Genomic DNA, 19,608 nt, shown 5'->3' on the forward strand with positions numbered 1-19,608 from the left:
TTCCCAGCATCCTTTGACAAAGTCTCAAGCCAGAAAGAATGAAAGAAGAAGAAACCCTTCAATCCTCCCTGAGATTCCCTCGAACCCCGTTAGTCAGGGGAAGTGCGACGAGAAGAAGAAGAAGGAAAGGAAGAAAGAAGAAAAAGTGAATGAGCAGAAAGCGTATTAGAAGTTAGTATAAACGGGAGATCCGGAAGGTGGGTGCTGATAGCGTACGTATATAGACACGACCTTGGTAACGGACCAAGTGGATTTATCCCTGCACTTCTAAGCGGGCTAAAATCCTGACTAAGGGCTAGATAACAGCCTCCGGGGCCGGGCTATGGTCTCCAGTCACTAGTTTGGTCTGTACCTTGAAACAGGAAATAATTAATACTGAATCTTATTATCAGTCGGTTAATCAATATTATACTCTGCAGAGTGTAGACCGTGTGGTACAGTGGCGGCAAATCCTCCCCACCTTGAGACGATTGATGATGAGTCTGAGGAGATAGCGCGAACCAGATAGAGATGGAGGGTTACAACTCGCTACGCCGAAGTACACTGACCGGTTGACCTTTGACCCAAAGCCCCAAACCATAGATAGACTGACAGAACAAGGGAGGTGAGTGGTGAAGGCGAAGAGAACGAGATGGAACGGTCTGGGAGCTTGGATCTGCCTTGGGTTAGGGCCGTGCGACGGTGGGCGGGATGTCATTGGCCGGAACTGTTATCAACGATTACTTCCTGTGCTTCTGGGTTATCACTCCGTAGTATAACTAACTATACTTTAACTGGACGCTGTGGATATTTATTTGAATGCAGAATTCTCAATGAATTGTCCATGGAATACCTATGGCAATCATAGAATCATCAGACCATCGCTTGCTCAACAATCAATGAGTCAGGGTGATAAATCGAATCGCCTCATACAATATCAGCGATGCAGCCACTGAGATGGTGGGGATCCACACAGGAAAACTTTGACAGTCTACTAAGTCCAGCTCAGGCCTGGTCATGTATAACCCGAGCGTTCTGTACGTACATGATACTTACACGGTACACTCCTTACACAGTATTAATATTAACACCGTCTCTGCGCGAGTTGCACCATTGCTGCTCTTTGTAACGTTACCTGGATTGTTGTCTACCTCGTCGCTTGTCTTGACTCTCTGATCGATACCGTGTATTGAATCGTGGTGTACGACGTTGTACTTAGTATATTACATAATGGTACCATGGATACATACGGCCCAGCCCACTCCGAAACATGCCATCCAACGCCATCATTGACTGGCCTGACACTTCGCCGCGCAAAATTCTACTTCCAATTACGTATCTTCAGATCGAATGTGGAAAGAATTAACAATGATAATATTAATACTAAGAATAAATAACATCCAACGCCACATCCCAACAGGCGGCAGAGCGACACAGACGGTTATCACGCCACTGACGGACTGTCTGTGTATGGACGTATTACAGAGTACGTACTTCGTTAAGGAAATGCAGCGGGAACGTGAAAACCTGCATCCTGAGAACAGCCTATCCGGAAGTGGGTAATAGATATGATAGACGACCGACGAAGATAAAGGCTGAGCCGAGCCCCCACTGCATATTCGCCACCACAGGCTCCCAACGGTTATGTTATCGTTGACACCACAAGTTGTGTGCATACGCCGATAACGCAATACACGTGCTGGATTTGAAGCTCAAGAGAGTTACAAATACTTATCCAACCGTAATTGTAGTAAAAGTGAAGATAAATTTTTGCCTCTTTTTTTCTGGATCCATTCTTTTTTTTCCCCCATCCTTCTCACCGAACCCGATCATCATGATCATGACATGATGACGCGATCAGAGCATAGAAACCCTGGAATTTGGAATTTGTCGCTTGCTGACGCGTCCGTCCATCCCTACATCGCAATTTAGAGACCACGGACAGCCGTAGGAGGCAGTGGCTGGTGAGCTAACGAACGATCGACTAAATTAGTGTCATCTGTCCAATTCACGACGGAACTCTCACCAGCACTAGGACGGGGTAAAGGGAGTCTCCAACATGGACTCCGTACTCCACGAACGCTTGAAGCCACTCTCTGGTTTCAATTTCTTGTCGGAGCGCCCCCGAACCTGAAAGAACAATGAAGCCCAAGTCGCAACCAGGATGCACTGCTTGTCAGAGTTTTGCTTCTCCATCCCCCCGTGGAGTACAGTACTCTAGTCGTTCCTGGCATCGCTTTTGGGTAAATGGTTCTGATTACGTACGAAATTTTGATTCTAACTTTTTTTTTCCCTCGCCTTTTTGTGTCGACGGATCGTCCCGTGTATTGTGTCCATCGGCTGATTGATATTCCCCATTCATTCAATCAATCATTCCATACATGACACGGTTTACGGAGTACGGGGCATACCACCACCACACTCTCCCCAGTTACTCGACATGCATATAGAAAATCACAGTAGAAGATCATGAAGAATAAGTCCTTCGCACCAAATTTCCAAGGCACGAATTAATTCGCGGCAGGATGCTAATGACGTCATGGCGAGCACAGCATGTAAAATTTCAGGGTCTAGACCTTGTCTATCGATACGTCCTCTGCTGCTAAGTAGATAGATAGTAGTAGATACTACATACATACTATGTATGTACGATATGTATGTAGTAAACGGGGTCCGGAGTCCTCCGTTAGTGTACTATCGATTGGCGGATACAAATATATATTACGTTTCAGGAAGGGAAGAGACATGCAATATTACAACAATCTACTGCGTAAGATGGTATTAATAAAAACTCTGAATAGCGTCAAATTTTTCGTTTCGCTCTCTTTTCTTTTCTTTTTTTTTTCTTTTTCTTTTTGGTTTGCCATTTCCTGGTGCTCGGATCACAGATACACGTGTATTAGTATTAGTACTCTATACGTATCAGGTAATGCTCCGATACATTATCAATACCATTAGCTGTACCCACCCGCGGAGATACATCGAGATTCAGTGGACTATGGGAGGGCTTGGCGGGCGTCTAGGGGAGTCGGGACTGCGGCCGTCGGCTACCAATCTTCCGAGATGGAGCCAATCAAACCCTCTCTCCTGTAGATATGTTTTCTACTATGTAGTATGTATAGTTACTTAGTTAGGAGAAAATTTTCCATCTGATGTGAATCTAAATCAAGGAATTGTGCATGTCTGCAGTTTGATTCTCGTTTAATTAATTCTCAGGGATCAGACACGGCTGTGAATACTCCGGAGCTAGGTTTGGGCTGTGGAGCTTCTGCAGTGGCATACATACTACGTAGGGCTGTGTGTGTGTGTGTGTGCATTAGAGCTATGTATGTGCTTGTCACCTGCCACTATTCGCAAGATCTAGACACTGCATGGATTTACATAGTAGGACGATTTGAGCAAGTCTGATGTTTCTCTTCTTTCCTTTCTAGTCTTCACGACACGGAGAAGGAGAAGAAAATGCGATGTCCTGGAGAACAACAATAATCGTATCGATTGACAAATACTCCATACACATACACAATTCATTATTAATAAACTTCGTGTAACAACAGCAGCAAAACAACCCTAGTGGCTGTGTATATTTTTTGTCTGTCTTAGACGTACTCGTAGTACGCTGAACATTCCATCCCTGCAAAAGCAAAGACAAAGCAAACGCCAAAACGTCAAAAGATCGTCTCCAGCTAAATCGAATCTGTTTCCGGTAAGAATTAACCTTCGATAGACTCGCGATAAACATGGCGATAAAACATCAAAGACAAATCTAGATCATCGATCTTTTTTTTTCTCTTTATTAAATTATTACACTAAGGAATGGATTCGATATACCGCAAGCAGTAAGAAAATGGAACCTGCCCGATCAAAACTCACCGTCCATGGAATCGCCATATCCGCACTGGCCCATGGATGCCCCTACCACCCACTGACCAACCGTCTGGAGTACGTACGTACTTCAATATTCTCGGAGGTGATATACTCCCCGCCTCCGGAAGTGAACTTTCTCGCCTGGCCAGTGGCCACTGGAGGGAAAGATAACCTTATTCTTCTCTTCATCCAATCCATCCATTGAATGGCACATCTCCTTGCTTCAAGGGTCCCTCCATCGAAGGGAGAAAAAAATTTTTTATATGGGCTGAGGCGAAAAGTATTGGCTCTGTTCACAACGCCTAGAGAGAGCACGGATACATACTGTGTCAGTGCTTCGCGACCAGAACCGTTGAATTTTGACCTTCAATGCACGCGTATAGTATGTCCTCCGTGCGGTGATCTCGCTTAGTCGTCAAGCACGGATCTTGTCGAAGCGGGATGGCTTGAGACATTGATAATGCCAAGTCTGTGCCTGAGGACTTTTCAACTTTTTATTCACACCCCGGGGTCGAGGTTGAGATTCATTGTCGGTGGTGTGGTGAGATGGATACTCTGAGTAGAGTCGTATTGTTCGTATGTATGCGCCGTACGATACAGACTAGTATGTATATGGCTAGCGTAACGGATGGGGCATACGTCAAAGCGAGACGGGACCAACCAGAAGGCGTAAATGGGACACTGTTTGTCTGATCGACTGCAGCAGCAGTGCAGCTTTGGTCTTCTTGGCGTTGCCTGGTGTTACTGTGGCAGACGCTGTATCAAATACATAGTTATAATATGTATGATGACTATGGAGTCGTAGGGTAAGAAATAGTGTACGAGAAATATACTCCGTGATCGGCGGATCTACGTGGGTTGCATAAGCACATTGAACTGAGTAAGTTATTATGAATAAGTCTTCATCTACACTCTGCAGGATGTATTTACTCTCTTCTTTTCAGTCAGATTCCTTTTAAAGGCGAGGATATCGAGAATAAACTAACTTTGTATACACTACTTAGCAGTGTTCTACTACAGTAACAACCCTTGCTACTTCCACTACCAGTCTAATATCAGATAGACCCGTCCAGCCCTGTCACCAGCATTAAGCGACCACACTAACCCAGTTATGGCTAGCACTGCTAGGTAGCCTACAGGCTGGTCCCACGGTCTGGCCCCCTTCGCCTTTTTGTATCGTTCCCTGTTTTGTCGGGGGCTGTCAACCTGCATTTCCCTGTTTTGTCTTTATCAACTCTTGTCTGGATATGTCTCCTGAGTCGTACAGACAGACAGACTGCATGCATTCCCATCATCATTATCATCATATCCATGTTGATACCAGCATAGATACTAAGAAAAGGAATCAGGTGACTTGACCGATTGCATGCTGCATTCGTCTTTGTCTTCAAGTTGTTGTATGACCCGACCACGGTTTGTCTTATCTTGACGAGAGAGATTCTTTGCTCAGCTCTGATTGCATGACAAGGCCCTGCCATGGACGGGATTGTATGACCAGTGTCGACATCACAAAAGCGGTCAAGATGAATGGCTGTGAGTGGTTGGATCCATGGCTTTTGTAGGATAGATATCGAGTTTTCTGATGGGACTATCTGCATGTCATGCACACTCCTTTCTGACCATGAACGTGCGCCGACTTTGACCTTCTCAGAAGTATGAACTTGATGGAGTCGAGTCGTTTTACCCCATACAGTTCCCCTTGACTCGGTAGTACTACTACTTAACTATGGAGAAGTGAACGCCTGTGGCTCAGTGGCTGACCCTTATCTGCGGGGCTTATTCAGCGCAAGACCACCAAATATGTATGGTGCTCTGACCAAACCCCTGTCACTATCAAGGTGCCAACACAACCACTTCCCTGTCGAATGTCGAAGCTCCCCAAGTCTCCCACTGAAACTAACTAAACTACAGTCCGAGCCATCCGAATACTCGCCTGCCTAGATAATAGCACATGCATCAAACATAGACCAGGCCCGACAAACCCCTTCCTTTGTTTGAGGCAGGGCCTGGAGGTGTAACGGCCGTGCACATCCCCCTCATCTCGTCGCTTTTAGTTACTTACTCCGTAGTTAGTACTCCAAGGACCTTAAGGTGAGCATGAGCATAAGCATTGATGGACTAGAAGGCGGGGTAGCTGATAGCTTCGTGTGAGCCATCATATACCTTAATTCCACCATGCGAGTCCGTTGTATATACATACATGGAATGTACATCTATCCCTGTCCTTATCCCTGCCGTTTACACACGAGCAGTCAGATTGATGACGGGCACATTTTGACTTTTTTTATGTCGAACTTTGACTTCAGCCTGGACGTAGTGGAGATGCCTACCACAACACAATATTCAATATCCAACATGGATACAAAGATATATTAGCTATCCCCTGTGCGGATGTTATCCCCATTTGCATTCTACATGAAGAAGAGAGCCATCGACGCCGCCGCACTGACTGCACCAACAATTCAGGGTCCGGGTGTACCTGGCCTAATCAACTCCTTCACTCGTCTATGGCCGCTCATAATGGATATATCGTTATGTAGTAGTTATGTAGACTACTTACGACGGTGGTTGCCAGCACAGACACACCTCCGCTCCACCCATACCTCCTTATAGTCATATATCAAATATAGATACATACTAGAAGGCTTTGCGTTTGTTTTTTGGTAGGGATACGATACGAGGTGACTACTAGCTAGTAGCAACTCCACTGGCGATCGGACTATTTATATTAAACTTCGATATAAGTACATATGTTGTACATGTACATCAATCATATATTGAAAATTAGAGTTTGGGGATTGCTTTGATGGCTTGTTTACTTCGAGACTCAATTAAATTTGAGCCATGCAGTCAATTGTTTTGGTTCAGACCGACTTTTTGTATTAGATGCATTGCAATATGCACGCGTAGGTTCGACTGGGTCATCTGGTGCGATAGATGGGAATGCTTTGTGCGGAGGAGTTAGATATCTACATTATAGGCTCTACTGTATTCTATTCTATTCTATTTGTTCTATGTGTATAGATGCATCAATTGTTACGCTCGGAAGCTCGTCCTACCCCTCTCTTCCATCAGTTCGGACAGGTCAGCGATGTACGCTTCTACACTGTCCTCGGCGTAACGCCCGGAATTCGGAAGCATGAATGTCAGGGATGGGGTGACACTGACTCAAGGAGGTCAAACAACGATTCGAGCAGTCCTTGTGCAAGTGGCGACTATCGGCCGATATGGTTAGCAGACTATGAAGAGAGGGGGAGTTGATCTTCCAGTGTGAATCTAGAAATGTTTTTTATGCCAAAAGAAAAGAATTGACTACATACCCAGCAGCCGTACCCCAGATTAGATGATATTTGGGGTGTGCAGGATCAAGCCGGCTTGAATCGGCATTAACATGTTCTACCAGTGCATTGACAATGAGATGGTGGGAGGGCTTGCATGATTCATCTACTTTGACTTGTAAGAAACAGCTGATTGTATCTTGTATACAGATGTAGATTGTGGTTTTGTCAAAAGCACCATGCTTGAGGACTTATAGATACCTGAGGATACATGAAAGCGAAACTTGCCCGATTGGGAAGGCAATCATTCAATTCGGTAAAAATGTGGTACGTACTGCTATTGTGCACCATCATCTATCTTGTTGTAAACATTTTACCACGAAAATGAGTATGATTAATTCATTTGTGGTCAAGAGAAAGGCCATTGTGTACTAGGTATAGGCTTCAGAATCCGGGGTCAAAAGGAATGAACGATGATCGGGATGGTTTGTTCGTGGGACGTACTCGTATCGGTATATGGAATGGAAATTGTACAACCTCAAGCTTCAAGATGGCATGTCGATCCGACGACATCAGACATGATTACACAAAAATTGATTGTAGGAAGGAAGTCATGGATCAGCCAAATTGAGATGCTTTATTGAATGTCAAGTCAAGTAAATATTCTATGCGATGATATCGACTACTCATCTTCATCTTCATCATTGCCACTGTCCTCATCATCATTATCGCCCTCCTTCTGCTCGTTGTCAGTTCCATTCTCATTGCTCTCTTTACCCTTGTCGCCAGTAACGTTCTCTTCGCCTGTACCATCCTCGTTGTCATCGTTTCCCTTGCATTTGTTATCCCCCTTGCCACCGATGTCACGTTCATCGCCCGTATCCTCATCACTACTTTGACCGACATCATCACCACTATCCTCCTTTGCATCTTTCTCGTCTACTTCCTCTGCTGTCGCCTCCATGAGGACCTTTGCGATATCAAAGTCACTAACAGGAGTTGCGTTTTCCTGTGCGATTGTCTTGCCGCCGTACGTCTTTCTTCCATATTCATCATCCCCAACCACATCCTCATCATCACCTCTGATGTCATTCTTTCCATCATCCGCGTATGCATCTCGTTCCAATTCACGCTTAGGTCTTCCGTGCTTATGCTCCTGATAGTAAGATGGAGGAACCGTCTTCCCACCTGTAGAAGGATGCGAAGACGAAGATCTTTCCGATGGAGCGACGGTCTCACTCCATACTGACGACAGAGGCGACATTGACCCAATCTCTTCATCGTAGGCACGCTGCTTCCTGCGCTGTGTCCCTGGCGACAACGACGTTGACATATTCTCGACCATCGCTCTTGCCTGGCTCTCAAACTCCGCCTTGACAATACTCATCCTCTTCCGTTGTAGCATCTTCTCTACATCTCTGATAAGCGCAGCCTCCTGGCCCTTGAGCACTGTATGTTCGCTTTGCTCTAGACGGTTCTGAAGTGTCCTGAGATGTAATAGCTTCCCCTGTAATTTGACGTCGGTCGGACACGCTGCGACGCATTCTTCGAGATCTGTAAGGACTCTCTCGAGTTTCTCCTGCTGCTCGAGGCGTTTCCGTTGTGCGCTCGTCGTAAAGGAGTTTGTAACCAGATACCCTCCGCCGCCAGTGGGGATCAGATTTGTAGTAGGTAGTGTCGTATGAACACGCCCATATGACTGTTTCGTGCTTCGTCGTCGTGAGGTGCTGGCTGTATAGTCAAATTCTGGATAAGACTCTTGTCTCAAGACAATGTCCTGTTGCGCTCGACGGTATCCAGTGAGTAACTCCTTTGGTAGACGACCTTGTTGTGTGAGTGTAGGGACCCTAGGTGTCGAGACAAATGGGTTCGAGCTTGGACGAAAGGGCCTGGGACGCTTGGTTCTGTGGGCGAATACACCCACTTCAATGTCATCATCATAATGGCTATCCTCGTTTTGGTCGTTCCCAGCCTTCAAAAATTGCCCTCCTTGTGCTGTATTATCTGATGATGGGACACTTGACGTCTGCTCAGGAGTAGAGAATCCAGGAAGTAAACGCGTTCGATTGTCTATACCCTGCGTATTGGACACAGTCGTGACTTTGAGAGCGTTAGATTGGACAATCAAGTACTAAGATGTGAGTAGGCATACCTTCAAGCTCCTCTTTAATGGTCTGGTCTTCGTCATCGACATAGTCATTGAAGAGATCCAGTGTAAAAGCTGGTGGTCGGAATAGAGAGGCTTTCCCCGAGGGCATTTCCATTTTTATTTTGTCATGTAGAGAGTGGTCAAGTGAGTAATTATGCGTGGGGCGGGCTACTTCGGTATTTTGTGGAAGTTCGGTAGAAGGGGATGGTGGAGTGAGAAAATGTTTAGGTGGTCCATCATTCGAGTCCATCTTTGGAAAAATGGTTGTGGGGGTAGCTCTCTGGTGGTAGGAGAAAAATTGAATCTAACTTGAGCGAGATACCAGGTAGGGGTAAGGTGGTGGTGAAGTAGGTAGCCCTATTTTGAGCGGGTATGGCGAGGACGGTGTGAGTGAAGTTGAGCAGAGAGCTTCAAAAGTAGATTTTTGATCTGCTCATTAAAGAGAAAGGAAATAAAGGATAGTTGCAGTACTGCCTGGTGTAATATTTAAGGCTAGAGGTAGTGGATTGTGAGGCGATTCCAAACTATCGCCGTTGTATAGGGAAGTTGAGTCGAGGAGTTGAGCAGATCAAATGAGAGGTGAAGTGACCATAAGAAACGTAGGAATTTTGGGTAGAATAAATTGGCCCAGCCAGGGGAGAAAGAGAGAGGAAGATGTCCAAGGATTAGTTTGAAAGTGATAAGGACTTGAGAGGAATCAAAATGTAGCGTGTAGAGTGATTGTAACTTGTTTGGTGGAGGATGTTGAGGATACGACTAAGCAAGGAAGATTTGAAGGTACATTAAATTTAAAACGAGGGCTCTCACTGGTGATCGAAAGACTAGATCTCTCAGCACGGTGATAGGAGAGGTGAGATATCAAAGATTGAATCAAACTAAGGGTAAACAGGAGTATGAGAAGCATTCGTCAACCTCCAAGATCTCACGCATAACAGCATACTGATGACGAAAAGGAGAAACCAAGATTAATACGAAGTGAGGATTCAACAACTATCTCAGAAGCACCAATCCTTCCACCTCTGTAAGTACAACCATGCAACAGTTCTGAATTGAGCGCACCTACTCGTGAGTACCCAGTTTAACCTCCCTGCATCCGCCCTCCAGTATCGAGAAAGGTGCTGATCAATCACCGTTCCCAGTGCAATAAGGAGTCAACTATCATATCAAGATGGCAAGAGATACAGAGTCAAACCGCCAGCAACAACGCAGGCGATTCCCCACTACCAGACCCTATAGTCTAGAAAGGCTCCAAAGAGCCATCCTTCTGTTCGGAAAGCCCAAACCTGTTGCAAAGCGTAAGCCGCCATACGCAAATATCGGCGAGTTCGCCGCCAGTTACAATCTTCGAACACGGAAGGCATCTCGCTGGAAAGAGATCGACTTGGATATACCAGATGACGACGATGATGATGACAATTACCAACCCAGCAAACGTCGTACTCGGAGAAGAAGAGCTGTGCAATCGCAGCCATTGGCAGAAGTTGAAGCGTCGACATCACATATAGTCAAGTTCTCGTTTTCGTCGGTACGTGGCAAGTCATTGCTGCTGCAGCTGAAGCACGCGGACGTTTTCAGTGACTTCATAAATAGCGACGACAACGGCGACGACGAAATGGTCGATGCTCCTTCAAATAATGGGAACCATACAAGCGATATCACGCAAGAAGATGTACCCATGGAAGACTCTGGAGAAGTTGAGCTAACAATCACCACGGCCTTTGCTCACCCCATTGACTGCGAACTCAGCAACAATTGCGGCTTTCCCTGTGATTTCTGCACAGACTTCGCATTCGGTATGTTTGGTCTTGGGGTAAAGACCGTTGAAGTCATTGATCATAGTACTTGGTTCGAGGAGCTTGACGGGGGTCATCGCGAAGACGGCCATAAACCAACACGAATGTGCAATGTATGTGCACTTGGACGATTACACATCATCAACTGTGGCGGTCATCAAGTATCAGCCATACCAGATTATGATCCACACACATTCAACTTTCAGGCAGCATTCAATAGCCTAGGTGGACGCAGACTTCGAGGCCGACGCCATCAAATCAATGAATGGTGCTCGTTCTGTATCAATCCTGCATTTTTTCGATGCTCAACCACACAAATTATTGACATGTTTGCAAATGACATTGAGGATGAATCGTCACCTGAAGCACAAGGGTGTGGTTTGCGCCTTTGTCAGGGCTGCAAAGCTCGTATGGATGAGCATGGGAACGATATCAATCGAGCCATTGCGGCAATACCCGGATCAATGGAGAAGAGAGGCGATGCTGGTTTTTTGGTCAATGGGAGTGATCTAAACAGATATTTTAGCGAGTGACTGACATCTTTTGTATTTCGGGATATATCTAATTCAGACAATTTATTTCTGTTGATAAGTGCAGGTGACCATTGTGATTCAAACCGAGGACCTGAATCTAATAGCTTTGCTCCTTCTCGCAGGAATGCATTAATTGGCATGCACTCCATCAGGATCAGAAACAGTAGAGAGATTGGTTTTCCTACCACGGTAGGTCTTGAAATGTATCTTTTATCTGAATCGTGAAGGCCAAAAGTTCAAGACAGTCAATCCCTGTAACATGTGGAAGACTCTATAGACGCAGGATGGTCTGTGCCGCGTAAAAACAATGGGCTTTGCTCGGGGGGGGGGGGAAGGTGTAGTTTGGTTACAAAGTGTTATTAACGCCGTGCAGCAGAAAAGGCTTTGATATCTCAGCGTACATCTCTGGTGTTCTCATAATTAGGGCTGCAAGTAGGGTTAGGGCAAATGTTGCCAGTCGGGCATGTGACAGCCGTTGTTGTGTCGATGACGTCGTGTTTCTACTCCACTTCCCCAGACCTTCTCTATCAACTGACTTCTACAACCTCGGCTTTGCTTCATCTCCATTGCCATTATAATCTTTTTGTTGTTGTTCTGGTGATACATCTCATCTTGTAAGAGTATATATATATATCAACTATGCAATGAATGCTGAAGGCTAGCTAGCTAGCGCAAGCACCACAACAACACAGAACTCTTATCATGGCAGGCAACGACGGAAGTATATACGAAGCAGGGCTTGTACGTTATCTCTATATCCACAAATCAGAGTAAGCTAATCATATACAGGACGCCTTCGAACTCTACCACAAATACGAATACCCCGAACGTCCCAAACCCAATGTCAACTGGAAAACCGCCGCGCTGCGAGGCCCAGCCCTTCCGGCGTTGGGACACGCTGTGGCTGGCGCCGCGGGGTCAGCCGTGTCAAACATCGCGACATATCCATTGAAATTGATCGTAACCAGATTACAAATGCAAAGGCTTGCCGCACGAAAGAGGGAGTTAACAAGCGACAGCAAAGAAACAAATAAACCAACGGGGTATGCTAGCGTTCAAGATGCAGCGCAAAAGATATATGTAACAGAGGGCGGTATCCGGGGTTTTTTTACCGGTGTAGGTGACGACACATGGAAGACAATTGCGGATTCATTTTTATTCTTCCTTGCTTATACCATATTACGAGAACGGAGACTCAATTCAAAATTGAGCAATAACGGGAAGAAACGTGCAGTATTGCCAATTCTAGATGAATTGGCTATTGGAATCCTCGCAGGGGCCTTTTCAAAACTGTGGACAACGCCTCTTGCGAATATAGTGATAAGGAAACAAACTGCTGCGCTTGACGATCAGTCCCAGCCAACATCAACGAAGGAGGTCGCTGCACGGATCAAAGATGAGAAGGGGTTGATTGGGTTTTGGTCTGGATACTCGGAGACTTTGGTCTTGACGTTGAACCCATCGATTACATTTTTCTTGAACGAGCTTTTGAGGTATTTACTGCTCCCACGACAAAAACGAAAGAATCCTTCTGCTACAGTAACATTCTTGCTGGCAGCCATCAGCAGAGCCGTTGCATCGGCCATTACATACCCAGTCTCACTAGCCAAGACACGCGCACAGGCAGACTCATCCTTGAGCCAGGGCAAAAAACCATCAAACGCTTTTGCATGCAACTTATTCACAAGCCTTCAAACCATCGCAGTAGAAGAAGGCATCGGCGCATTATACGACGGACTATTCGGCGAAGTCTTCAAGGGCTTCATCTCCCACGGCATCACAATGCTGACAAAGGACGCTGTCCACTCTACCATCGTACAGATATACTACATACTTTTGATCTTAATCAAGAAATACCCCAGCCCCGAAGAGCTTATCGTTCGCGCCCGCCTCCAAGCCGAAGAATACGCCGAAGTTGCGCGCGAAGGTGCAAAGGAGATAGCTGAGTCAGTAAAGGATAGTGTATCTTCAGTGACAAGCCCGAATGTATCGGTTGATATGTCCTCGAACGCGCCGCCTGAATACTCCCCGTTTGAGGAGACGAATGAGTTGGCGGAGATTGTGGGTGAGTATGTTGAGGATGATGCGGCGGAGTGGCGGAATTTGTATCATTGGTTTTGGAATCGGATCAAGGGTTGATATTTATATTTACATGCGGTTGAACATCATATTTATGTTTGGCGTTGGATGGTATTTGATTCTAATGGTTCTGTATATGTGCATGTACGTGTCAGATAGGTCAATCTAGTTATCTCAACTACTTTAGCACCTCTTTTTTGAGAATTTACTACTCATTCATTACCCAGTCCATTGCCAGGGCAATTGTTGGTTCTGCTCGATCCATCGCGTGTCTGTCTTTGAGGCTAAATTCGTTTTGTGAGCTTACCTACCAATATTGATACCTCCCTTGGAAATTTCCGAGCCTCGACTGGGAAGTACAGGTCATAGCATGACCAAATCTAGCAGATAATGTTTCAATATAAATGTCCACTGGGAAAAGACGAATTACTACAGTAGGAAGGGGCTCAGCTCAGATAAAGAAAAATCAAGTAGTGGGTCAGCAATATGACGTGCCGGCTCTGTTGGCTGAACTCGTCCATCTTCTTTACACCAGGCGACCTCTCACGACACCATATGACACTGGATATCTCCTCAGCAAATCTCTTGCAAATATACAGCTGGTGATTAGTCTTAAAGAATCTGACATGGAATGGCATCCCGCATCCATATTCCGAACGGACGTCATCCCGACAACCCCATTCGCGATTCTGATACTCAATCAGCCGATAAATGAGAATGCGTTTGATGCTGTGAGGAGACACGGTACGTTCTCTTCTTCATACTCCAAGAAATTCATCTCCAAGCGTTTGCTTGCACCGGAGTTGCTCAATTTCATCGCACTCGCATGGAGGAAAAAAAAAGGTCACATACCCCGCGCCGTGTCCATGCGGGCACATCCATCTCCTCACGTGCGCTGGATGAGATTGAAATACCCCTTCATTTGTCAATCAACACATGAAACTTCTCTTAAATCAAGGCATATCATAAACTAATACAAACAGCATGCTACACCCTCCTCGCCGACGGCGGCGCAAACCGCTACTACGACCTCATGAAGTCCCGCAATATTGAAAACATCGACGTACGCTCCTTTCCCCCCCCCCCCCAAAAACCAAACATCTGCAGTGTAACTAATCTTACTCGAAGCTGCCATCCTGCATCCTCGGCGACCTCGACTCGATCCACCCACACGTCCTTGCACACTACAAGTCTCACCATGTCCCCATATTGCACGATCCAGACGAATACTCCACCGACTTCACGAAATGCATCCGCTTCTTGCGCGCACACGCGCATGCGATTTTGTCCCAAGAAAATCCGACGGTAGGCATGGGTGATAATCACGATTTATATATGACCAGCCATCCTACACCAGCATCTGCGACAGGGAAGAAAGGACAATTGGACATCGTAGTGCTGGGCGGACTAGGTGGCAGAGTAGATCAGGGCTTTTCGCAGGCCCATCATTTATATGCTGCATATGAAGAGAAGAGGAAAGAAGCCTCGACGAGTCAAGCGGGGGATTTATATCTTCTTTCTGAGGAGAGTCTTTCGTTTATTTTGCCGCCGGGGAAGAATGTCATCCACACGCCATTCACTCACCAGCAACGACCGGATTATCAGACCCAAAACGAAGGGAAAGAGATATTCTCAGAAAACGTCGGCATAATCCCGCTCTCCGGGCCGACACTCATCTCCCTGAAGGGGTTTGAGTGGGATGTCACCGACTGGCGTACCGAGATAGGCGGGCAATTGTCGACGAGTAACCACATTCGAGCCGATAAGCTGGAGGTCCATGTCGATGTAGACACAAACAGAGCGGTACTGTTTACGGTTGAGTTGGGAGATAGGTTTAAAAGGGTCGTTCTATCATAGCAATTAACTAAATAGATAGGGTAATGAGATTTTATTAAGAGCGTAGTTTTATTTAGTGCGAAGACGGAACGTAGAGAAGATCAATTGCTTGCATTGCATCAACATAACCCATAACATAACCATAACCTATAACTAGCCATTAACTATCAAAAAGGGGGTGGGTAAAAATCAATATGCACGAACAGAAAACGATGGGATATCTGATGAACCATACACACACCAACAGAAGCCAAAAAAAAATACAGGACTAAACAGATAAAACAAAACGAGAACAAGGAAATCAATGAAGTGAAAAACTTCGCAAACGCCGTTTGAGACTAGGTCCAAAAGTCAACAGTATGACTTGCCATCAGCTTGGACAAGCTGACGGAAGAACAGAAATCCCCAAACCATATACCATACCATACCAACCACCCGGTCAAACTCCACAGTCATTATTTATATGCATGGCATTTTTCTTCTCTATCGAATGGACATTCGTGCGGTTATTCTGTTCGACCAACCAGAGAATGCAAATTGAGAGAGAACAAAGAACAAACAAGAAATCTCAAGACGAAACTTCAAGGTTCACGAGGTCCAAGAACCTCGTTCTAATCAACTCGCGCGCTTAAGCAAGCAGTTACTTCCTCAGAACAGCATCATACAAACTGATCAAAACGCCAATGGCCGATCCCGTCAAAACACCAGGCCACTGTCCTGGAATAGCGCCATTAACCTTCTCAATCGAGAAATGGCTGAACGTGCTCCAGAAAGTGAAGTGATTCGCATACACAAAGTACGAAACCAACGCCTTGGTGATATTGTACACCAACGGATCAAAACTGGCCACTTGTTGCGCAGTAGAAGAGGCACGACGTGTGTTGTGCGAGTGCGTAGAGGATTGCGCATGAAGACTCAAGTTAAAAAAGTAGGCGAAAGTCAGCGGCAAGACCAGAGAGGTCATCGCCCAGAGCAAGAAAGGTGCCCAAAAGGTACCGGTAATCAAGACGAAAAAGTCAGGAATCTTGACCGAAATCTCAGGCGTGTTAACCGTCTCAACGGCGGGGACGGTAGTCAAATAGCGCAACGGAATCAATTCGCGCGCCAATCCGATCAATTCCAAAACCACAAAGATGGTTTCAATAGACTTGACGCTGCTGAGTGTAGCGCGCAATGCGTCTGAGCGCTCAGAGATGCCGGATTTGGTCCACGCGTCAGACATCTTTTCGCGGACGATAGTGGTCTGGCGATCAATAGCGTCGGTGACGACGGCAGGCGAAGGAGGCAATGCTGTCACGAAGGAGAGTGGTGAACGCGCCGGGGTGCGCGCAGTGACGGCAGCAGACACGGGTGTTTGAGTCTTTTCCGATTCGGTTTCCTCACTGTCATTCATTAGTATTCGACGCGTCTTTCGAAGGAGAAGGGGGAGCGTACGCTTCGGTGGAAGTCTTCCGCGTTCTGCGCGACGACCTCTTTTCCTCGCTTCCGACAGAAATACCGGAGGACTCGGACTTGGGTTCCTTCTTGACGGGCGACGACATGCGCGCAGGCTGCGACAGACGTCGGTAGTAATCAGCCAGGCGCTTCTCGCCAGAGAAGATGGAGCTGTTGGCACGCAAATGGCTGTCGAGAGCGGCTTCGAGTTCGGCTTTTTTGAGATCGGCGTAGCTATTTTCAAAGAATTAGCAATGGGCTCATTCATACGTGGATAAGAAGAAGGCGTACTCTTTCAAGTCAGAAATTTCAGCGAGCTCGACCAGCTCTGTTTTGCGCAGAGCGCGCAGGTAAGGACCCGTGGACGAGGATGACGACATGATTTCAAGTCAAAGTAGTGAAGATGTATGAAGAATCTAGATCGCGTTGACCATGCGACAGCAATGCAATAGCAGGCTTGTATACTGGACAGAGTATATATAGAGTGGGTGTAAGTGTACAAGGAGAAAGTTCCAGGGTTGTTGTGTGATGATGGGGAGGTATGCAGCGGTGGTTGTGGGGGGGGAAGAGCGGACTTGTTTACATTGGGCTGGCTTAGCGTGTTTTTTCTGCTCCCACCGTTCGGCCCGCGAGTTCCCAGCCACCGCTTTTTACGTTTTTGCGCTGCGTGCTTAGGGCACGAACAGTTTGCAGATCATGGTGATCTTCGTGCAATTGCAATGCAGACACACTGTGTCCGTGGTGTACTCTGATAAGTTCGTAAAGGAGATCTATTCGTATGTAGAAACATAATAGCTATTAGGTATTGTACAATAATCTACAGAAGCCGAGAAAATCCTCTATCATCCCACAACCAAACAAACGCCGCCAAACATGCCTCATACCAGAATATGTCGCGCCAAGTACCGCGTATGTATGACGTGTATGTATAAGCCTGCCGTCAAATTATATAACCGGCATTGTCTCAGACTCCGACATGGACTCCAACTTCTTCAGCAAATACTGATACATAACCAGCATCGTGCCGCTCTGTACACTGGTCCAGACCGCTCGTGGCCCGACGCCACGGAACCAGCCGGCCAGCCCTTCGGTCTTATAAATGAGCCTGAGTCCTGTGAAGACGGACGATGTGTGCAATATGGGCGCACCGGGTTGAGGTGTAGATGTCGACGGGGAAGAGGTCGATATGGGTCGTGAATGTGTTTTGCTGGAGGACAACGATGAAGACGATGACGTATGCTGGCTATGTTGTGCATGCGGTCGACTATCTTTCTTCGATGATAGAGAGGCCTGCGTCGAACTCTTTTGGAGGAATGCGTCAGGATTCTGCTGTGTCTGGATCCTCGTCTTGACCACATCCAACGGACATGTCAAAACACCCGCCATGCCTCCCGCCGTCGTCGCCGTAAGAATTTCCAACGGCAACCCGATATCTCTAGACCCAACCCAATGCTTCGCCCATTCCTGCTCCTGCTCATAAAACGCAAATTGCAACGCAGAAAACGGTAAATCGCGAAATATGGTAGCTTTATAGCCCGAAAACATGGCGCCGAATCCTTCTGTTCGCACGATGGTTCGGAATGCATCTCCTGTTCCTCGATAGTTGTACCCAGATTTAAAGTAGGGATTATTATATCGTCCTTGGAGTTGTAAACGCGTTTTGAGGACTTCGGATGGCACATAGACCACTGACGCAGCCAAATCGGCAATAAACCCTTCCCAGCAAATTAGTACCCGATTCTAGCCAAAGAAAGAGAAAATATCATACCAGCAGAAAGATACGACAACGTAGGATTGATCCCCAAATCAATCATATGCCTCTTCGACCACTCATATGTCCCAAAAAATATCACGGTGCCCGGAAAGGATCCCATCAGTGCCGGACTCACGCCACTATAAAGACCTCTTCGGAACCCTTCCTCGCGAAAGATTTTTATATATGATGCCGACGTTGAGCCGTATCGAGGTGGAATGTGTGGATCGCCTTGTTGGCGGGTTTTGACGGTGTCGAGGGAGTGCATGAGCATATCGCCGGAAGAGCCACCGATGCCACCTGCTAGCATGGACTTGTACCAGCAAGAAATAAATCAGCCTGATAATAGTAGAATAGTTGGACGTAAGACTTTGCTGGGAAATTGAAAACATACATGAAGATAAGGCGGCCGTGTCTCATGCTCATAATCATCCCCAGGCACAACAGCAGACTGAGCCATGTCCATTGTGCGCGACGCTTCCGATGAACTTTTTCTATTCACCAATTGTTGCAGTATCGTTCTGGACCCGGTATCTTCTGCATTATTCAATTGCGTTGCATCATGACGATGATTGCCTCGGAACGAAGACGATGACGATGTGGACGAGGTTGCCGCAGGAGTGTAGATATCAGGAACTTTTGGAGCCGAATCGAGGCTCATGACAATATTCTGCTCTGTGTCGCTGCTATTGTTGTATTATCGTCCACCACCCAATGACTCTGTAATCTATATCGGAATTGTGAATGAAATTCGCCTCACGGAAACAAACGGGTAGTCGCAAATACGAGATGGTAAAGGAATAGCGGAACAAAATAACGAGAGAGGAAATAGATGTTCAAAATTGAATCATCATAGTTAGATGAACCTTGAAACAGACGCAAAAAACGGATGCGAGAACAAGCAACTTGT

General features: G+C 46.4%; 6 protein-coding genes across 6 annotated transcripts; 3 read left to right on the forward strand and 3 right to left on the reverse strand.

The window, feature by feature from the left end:
* Positions 1 to 7,803: 7,803 nt before the first annotated feature.
* EYB26_007418 (uncharacterized protein) lies at positions 7,804 to 9,520 on the reverse strand (the record flags this gene model as incomplete). The annotated part of the gene is made up of 2 exons (XM_054266687.1): positions 7,804 to 9,221; positions 9,274 to 9,520. 2 exons carry the CDS (start codon positions 9,518 to 9,520, stop codon positions 7,804 to 7,806), a joined length of 1,665 nt encoding a protein of 554 aa, XP_054122662.1.
* Positions 9,521 to 10,438: 918 nt separating this feature from the next.
* On the forward strand, positions 10,439 to 11,596 carry EYB26_007419 (uncharacterized protein; the record flags this gene model as incomplete). The annotated part of the gene is made up of 1 exon (XM_054266688.1): positions 10,439 to 11,596. The coding sequence occupies one exon, from the start codon at positions 10,439 to 10,441 to the stop codon at positions 11,594 to 11,596; it is 1,158 nt and encodes a 385-aa protein (XP_054122663.1).
* Positions 11,597 to 12,298: 702 nt separating this feature from the next.
* EYB26_007420 (uncharacterized protein) lies at positions 12,299 to 13,735 on the forward strand (the record flags this gene model as incomplete). The annotated part of the gene is made up of 2 exons (XM_054266689.1): positions 12,299 to 12,337; positions 12,386 to 13,735. 2 exons carry the CDS (start codon positions 12,299 to 12,301, stop codon positions 13,733 to 13,735), a joined length of 1,389 nt encoding a protein of 462 aa, XP_054122664.1.
* A 344-nt stretch (positions 13,736 to 14,079) lies between these two features.
* EYB26_007421 (uncharacterized protein) lies at positions 14,080 to 15,532 on the forward strand (the record flags this gene model as incomplete). The annotated part of the gene is made up of 3 exons (XM_054266690.1): positions 14,080 to 14,419; positions 14,659 to 14,738; positions 14,804 to 15,532. 3 exons carry the CDS (start codon positions 14,080 to 14,082, stop codon positions 15,530 to 15,532), a joined length of 1,149 nt encoding a protein of 382 aa, XP_054122665.1.
* A 619-nt stretch (positions 15,533 to 16,151) lies between these two features.
* Positions 16,152 to 17,325, reverse strand: EYB26_007422 (uncharacterized protein; the record flags this gene model as incomplete). Its single annotated transcript, XM_054266691.1, has 3 exons — positions 16,152 to 16,893; positions 16,946 to 17,179; positions 17,237 to 17,325. 3 exons carry the CDS (start codon positions 17,323 to 17,325, stop codon positions 16,152 to 16,154), a joined length of 1,065 nt encoding a protein of 354 aa, XP_054122666.1.
* A 565-nt stretch (positions 17,326 to 17,890) lies between these two features.
* On the reverse strand, positions 17,891 to 19,359 carry EYB26_007423 (uncharacterized protein; the record flags this gene model as incomplete). The annotated part of the gene is made up of 3 exons (XM_054266692.1): positions 17,891 to 18,660; positions 18,714 to 19,011; positions 19,093 to 19,359. The coding sequence occupies 3 exons, from the start codon at positions 19,357 to 19,359 to the stop codon at positions 17,891 to 17,893; spliced, it is 1,335 nt and encodes a 444-aa protein (XP_054122667.1).
* Positions 19,360 to 19,608: the final 249 nt, after the last annotated feature.

Source organism: Talaromyces marneffei, chromosome 5 (genome assembly GCF_009556855.1).
Source record: "Talaromyces marneffei chromosome 5, complete sequence".
NCBI classification, from domain to species: Eukaryota; Fungi; Ascomycota; class Eurotiomycetes; order Eurotiales; family Trichocomaceae; genus Talaromyces; species Talaromyces marneffei.